This window comes from Mizuhopecten yessoensis, unplaced genomic scaffold, assembly GCF_002113885.1.
Source record: "Mizuhopecten yessoensis strain PY_sf001 unplaced genomic scaffold, ASM211388v2 scaffold11169, whole genome shotgun sequence".
NCBI lineage: Eukaryota > Metazoa > Mollusca > Bivalvia > Pectinida > Pectinidae > Mizuhopecten > Mizuhopecten yessoensis.
Window position 1 is genome coordinate 564,630 of NW_018408914.1, and position 6,508 is coordinate 571,137.

General features: G+C 34.6%; 1 protein-coding gene across 1 annotated transcript; it reads right to left on the minus strand.

Moving 5' to 3' along the window:
* Window positions 1-753: 753 nt before the first annotated feature.
* On the minus strand, window positions 754-6,101 carry LOC110467298 (zinc finger C4H2 domain-containing protein-like). The gene is made up of 5 exons (XM_021524370.1): window positions 6,020-6,101; window positions 5,064-5,235; window positions 4,374-4,546; window positions 3,536-3,698; window positions 754-2,962 (listed from the first exon to the last, which is right to left on the minus strand). Exons 1-5 carry the CDS (start codon window positions 6,073-6,075, stop codon window positions 2,849-2,851), a joined length of 678 nt encoding a protein of 225 aa, XP_021380045.1. The 5' UTR covers window positions 6,076-6,101; the 3' UTR covers window positions 754-2,848.
* Between the last annotated feature and the right edge of the window lie 407 nt (window positions 6,102-6,508).

The window sequence follows — 6,508 nt, forward strand, 5'->3', positions numbered from 1 at the left end:
ATTATGCAGGCTATATTGTGACAAACTTCAAATGTTGTGAGGTCAAAGGTCAAATGTCACAGATGCATTATGTTACTGTAATGGCTAATTATCGCAGAAATGGTAGGTATTTTGTATACACATCCCATGGAGTATACGTAGCATTGATGCAAGCTACATTGTGACAAAATTCTGAGGTCATCTGGTCAAAGTAGCTGTGTTTGTTGTTTCCATTGGTCTGTTGGTACGATAGCTGCAACACACAGCCAGAATGCTGGGGGTATTAGTTAGCTCATAGGCGACAGTTCTAGTTATATATTGGTAATGAAAAGCCACTCACTTACTTGTTCAAACCAACTACATGTACCAGTAGTAAGTACTGAATATATCTGATAACACCATGGCCAATCCTAATTGATATATTCCAGACCATAAATTGCTTAAATTTTATACAGCGTCTGCACAAAGGCGAATAACCTTTTAATTTGGGGCTCCAAGGTCAAGACACTACAAATGTCCTTGTAATTTATTATCTTCTCTTTGAAAATGACATTAATACTAATATAATCGGCTGTCTGTCTTATCTTCACATCTGCACAATTATTAACTTGAGTTTTTGTGGTTCAAACATGCTGACTCAGCATTGCTTTTCAGGTTTGGTAGGTCATAGGTCAAGGCTACTGTTTGAATGTAAATGATCACCTTTAAGCCAAGCCATTTGAAAAATTAACATAAATCTCAACTCAAGCACCTAAAAATAACTCAACTAAATTCTTAGTTTCAATTGATTTTTATTCTATTCTAATAATTTGTATAAAAAACTTATCTGTTGATACTATAATGTGTAACAACACAACAGATTGATTCCTCTCGACACAGCATACCTATACTGACAAAATACAACACACTATGTATGACACTGACAGAGCACACCACTGATAGGATACAACACACTATGTATGACACTGACAGAAATATAGCACCAAAAACATCACATCATTCTTTGGTATAGAAATATGATAATTATATATATTATAGTTTGTTGCCATGGAAACAAAATCATTGGAATATTATTTAGTCTATTGCAACAAAATGGAATGTGAACAACATTTACTGGTAATGAGATTCATTTGTCAATTCTTGTAGCATCATGTTTCAATAGTGAATGCTCTTATAAAAAAAAAAAATGGGATTCATAAACAACACTTGAGGCTGAGGTGTTGTTGTGTCTTTTATGACATAATGTAATATAACAGTATGTGTGACATCAATCAAAGTTATACAATCACAATCAAGACAGCTAGGACATGTGACACACAAAACACATACCAGGTATACAGATGTGGTACAAATTGAAAGATAAGATTGACAACATATACTCAAAATATGGGCATTTTATCATTCGTTAATAAAAATTAAATGTAAAGACAAATCCATGTAGTCACACACAAACAATGTCTAGTGCTTTCTGTCCCCCAAACACAAAATATTTTCACTCCCTCCCTGTAACCTGCACAGGAATGGGTTCCAGGTTTTTACCATGCTTTCTCAATCAAAATTGACTCATGTAAATGTTGCTCTGCTAAACCTTTATCTTCAATTGTTGATAATCGTCATACTTGCACAGTTACTCGTTCAATAATGGTGGTGTCATGTTCTCACATTCTTACGGGGAACTGGTATATAGGGGCGTCTTTCGTACCCAACACCCTGCATGTTTTATTCAACATTAAAACCAGAAAAAAAAAAGTTTGCATTGACCCCATATTGATGTTGCCAATATATGCTCTGGAAACTTATAACTTGGTAATGGTCTAAATCAAAGATCAAAAAGAGGTCACATCAGTCTCTATTTGGTTCACAACTCAACCTTATCATGGTATACCCAGATACTAAGTCTAAAACCCATATATAAATGATTGTGCTTGAAGGAGCTGGAACAGATGGACATACAATGCACACACCATACTTCATTCGAAGTGGGAGCGCAACAAACGTGAATGATGAAATGTGAACTAAACATAGTATATAACAACTAATGTAAGGAAAAGGTCTAAAGATATGGAATAACTAATAATGCTGGAATATTTCTTCAAACATGAAAAACTCCTACTACAAACTTCATATCTACCTGAGTAAATCTAGCACAGTAAACATTGTAAACTTGAAACAGAAAATAATGTCATGAAAAAGGTAAAAATACATTCTTCTAAAACCATTACATTACTTAGAGGATCCCTGTCCCACTGCACACAAAACACTGAAATATTCCACTGAAGTACATACAGTTACCTCCCCTTAATTTCGATCTGGCTATAACTGTTGCACATGTTGGCCAGGGTACTACTATAGACCAGGTAGCTCAGTTTGTTAGAGCAACAGTACAAATGATTAGAGGTCCAGGGTTTGAATCCTAGTCAGGCCCCATTGCATTTTTCTCTTTTACAAGGGAGAACGAGATCCAATGTCTACTGATGGTATGTTCAGTGAAGTTCAGCATACCCTCTCCTTTTGTTAATTTTAAAATTCTGCAATGTATGATTTTCTTTTTGAAATTGATTTAAAATTTTAGTTGTTAAATAATACCCAGTAGATAGGATCAGTTTTTGGCAATGGTACATGCCTCACTAAATCGAGTTTCCAAAGTAAATGTTAATTAAAAATGCATAAAACAAATCACACTCTTTACATCAGAAAAAATGTTGTTGAAACATGAGTTTGTGACAGTTTCATAGTTACAGGAATCCTGATGTAAATTCTGAGCTATCATGAATGCCTCGTGTAATGAAAGTGGAATTCAACAAGTAGTTTAAGGAGATTGGAGTTCAACACAACATACAATATTTACAGTAACTTGTTTTTGACATTATCATTCATCCAGTTTGCGTTTGGGTTTCTTTGGATTGCGTGATCTACTCTTGGCTTTACACAAAGGACATATGGGTGCATTCCTGTGGATCTGCTGGTGACAAGATAAGCAAGCCTGCAAAACAAAAGGATTGATGACATAAATGAAGGGTACACCAAAGTACATGAATTGATGTTATGTAGGTGAAAAACGTTTGCGAAAAAAAAATGGAAAATGAAAAAAACTTTAAGAATGTATTTTATTAATTTTTTTTTACAAATGTTACCATTAAATTGTTACTTTTTATTTTAATCCTATCTATAAATTTTGTTACACATAATTCTGTTCAAACCCACAAATAGTTACTTTTAATGCTGTTCTGATATACAGATTGTACTTATGCATTAAAACCTTACAAATTGTAAATGCTTTTAATTCTGTTCTTATTCACACAATGTACTTCTTTGAGTTTTAATATTAATTATAAACTCTAACTTCTATCAATTGTTATCTAACTCATATTTCTTTAATTACTTCTCATACTAAACAGAAATTGCTATTTCTCCTACATTGTATTTATAACGTCACCCACACACTGTTACATCACATAAAATATGGAAACAGATGTAATATTGGGCATGACAGTAATATCAATCACCTTGTAAATGTGTCAATGTAAATATAATAAGACTTCCAAGTGTTGCATACCTTCATAGGTGGAGGCTGTTGTCTGAATGTCTGTCTCTCGGCAGGCTTGTTGCGAGGAACCTGGATCTGTTGAGCTGCAGCTGCTGCGATGGCAAGAGATTGAGGAAGTTGAGGTTCTGGCTGTGGCTCTGCTACCCAATCCTTGCTCTGCTTCTCAAAATACCTGTAGTAGACCAATTTACTGTAGATGGTTTATACCCTTTTGGATAGAGAAATAGAAATTATACACTACAGGGATTTCGGTTTTATTAATGATACAAATACATGTTTCACTCAAGTATAATACAAAACATATTAACTTGACAATCTGAGTCTAAGTACCCACACTGGTAATGTTTCTACATATCTTAAGTTTCTTACATGTTTATCACACAATCGGTCTGTTATCCAGTGAATTCGCCGCGTAATATTTTTACATATGTCACTAGTGTAATATACCCTTGAGCATTTTTCTTTGGCTGTGCCAGTCAGAAATCGATTGTGACGTCATAATATGGACAATGACGTGACCTCATGAACTGTGAATGGCACAACAAAATGGCTGTCTCCGTTTGATTAAACCCTCTACATTTTGGCCTGTCAAAATGTAAGTTTTCTAAGTTATGTGATAAAAAGTATCTTGAATTTGTTTTTATTTCATATGACCTTTATGAAACTTATCTCGAAGTTTTAATTTTTGCTCGTCAAGGCTTGCAGAAATAAAAACTCTTAAGTCTCGTTTCATAAAATCTCATATGAAAGGTAAACTCATTTAAGATCCTATATATAGCATTCACTAACAACCTTCTCAACTCATCAAAAACAGTGACATCAATTAACATTAAATATGTTTACATACTCAGGTGTGAGTTTCTCATCCTCGTCCTGAAGGTCTGGCAACTTGTCCATGCCAACCACTGACCGCATCTGGTCAACTTCACCCTTCAGTGGACGGAATTCCTCATAAAGTTTCTTCGCAGATTCCAAGGACCTGCTCCTCTCCTCCTCAGCCTGCTTGATCGTTGTCTCCATCTGTAGGGGGAAAGTTTTTTTCTTGAACTAACTTTCATTAATGAAGTATTTATGTGAAGTTTGGCAAAAGTAAACAAATATATGAATACATGCTTTATCAAATAACATTGATTTAAAATGATACGATTACGTATAAAAGGTTATCAATTATATTGCATTTCTACGCCAAATTAAAGTTATGAATAAGAAAACAAAACTGGTTCAATCTTGTCTTGTCAGTTATAGAATTCCAAAGAAGTTTAAATGTGTGTCTCTCTCATTTCATGATTTAATATACACCTTTTGTAATTTCTTTTAAGAAATTTTACAAATACTTATTATTATTCAACAAAAATTATTGACAACTCACGATTCGGAAATGTAAAATTACCTGTATCTTACACCTTGTATACTCATATGAAAATCGTGCAAGTTAAGAAGAACAATTTACATTTCTTAAACAGTTAAAACCTGTTTGATATTTATTGATCAAAAATGAGGTTGATAATAAGTATAATGATATCTTAGATGTACTAACCAAATTTATATCAGCATGTATAAGTCGCAGCTCTTCAACATGGGCCATCTTTTCCTGTAGTAGCAGTTCCATTTCTTGGCGGTATTCATCTAGCCTCTTTTCTTCGCTGTCTGTTATATCTAACTCTTGGCGTAACCTAGATCTCACCTTGTCGAGTTGAATGGACCGTGATCTGAAAGAAGAGATTTGCCTGATTTAATTCCTACTTGCTTGCTTGTGTACCAGAGGACATAATTTTGATATAAGTTGTGTTGTATTTATATTAATATGTAATAAACTCACACTCTGGCTATCCCTTGGCTCAAGAATTTTATGATGTATTTGTTACATAGGATTTAAAACATTCACGTTAGCATGAACGGTACGTTTTATATGGAACTACCTACATGTACCAGAATTGTATTTCAGTTAAAAATTAGGATTTATTTTTGAGACTACAGTACAGTAAAATTGCAGGGGTCATTTTCCAATTCACAACATCTTTAGCAAATTGCCGAAATATTTTCAGAGTGCGAAACAACTTAGGAAGTACCGAGACGTATCACAGAAGGACCGCAACATCTCGTTACCGAAATTAAATCGACCAACGCTGAAAATGTCAGTAGCGTCGCCTGGAGCAGGGACAGTATATATCTATTATACGTCCCTGCCTGGAGATTGTTTCCTTATAAACTTCTCTTCAAGCTCAGTTTTACTCAGTCAGTAATACAGTACCTAACAAACTTGTCTGTTTTGATGGGTTCTGATATGTGTCTCTTGTTTACGATGCGTTCAAATAGCTTTAGTAATTAGGTTACAGAGTTTGGGTGTTGGGTGTTGGGGGGGGGGGGGGGCGAAAGGACAGTCAAACTCAAAGAAATATTGATTTGAATATTTGGTTATATCTCTCATTTCATCGCATTTTCAATGCAACGTATACCTGTGTAACTAATCATGTGTAAGTGCCGTAAACATACCGTACTTCCTTCAAGCTCTCAAGCTTATTTAGTAGCTCTGTTTCGCGTTCGTCCATGTTGTAAATAATGAGATCTTTGTCACAAAAGTGCTTCTATAGCCGGGTTAGAAAAGCGTTATGGTAACCCCCAACTTACTAGACTTGCAACGCCCCCAGTCGTGAAGACGCTTCACTGACTGATACTTTTGCGTTCCTTTTAAATTGAGTGTAAATAATATTGTGCGTTTGTATACCAGACCACTGCTGGTCTAAAACCATAATTACGGAAAATCTCGATCCATTACCGGGCCCGAATTTTTGTTAGGTTATAAAATAATTGTATTCCGGTTTAAGAATCACTTTAGTAAAACAGTGACGTACATATATACCTACTGGCTTTATATGTCGCTGCTTAAACCGTAACTATACTATATAATAATCCAGTTCTATATTGTTTCATTATGTAACACGTTACTGAACCTATCTTGCGTTTAAGGATAAATGACGGCGT

Coding starts and splice junctions, on each gene's coding strand:
- LOC110467298 (XM_021524370.1), bottom strand. CDS start 6,075: ATGGACGAACGCGAAACAGAGCTACTAAATAAGCTTGAGAGCTTGAAG. Junction 3,699..4,373: donor GATGAGAAACTCACACCTGA/GTATGTAAACAT, acceptor GGTCTACTACAG/GTATTTTGAGAAGCAGAGCA. Junction 2,963..3,535: donor AACAGCCTCCACCTATGAAG/GTATGCAACACT, acceptor TTTGTTTTGCAG/GCTTGCTTATCTTGTCACCA.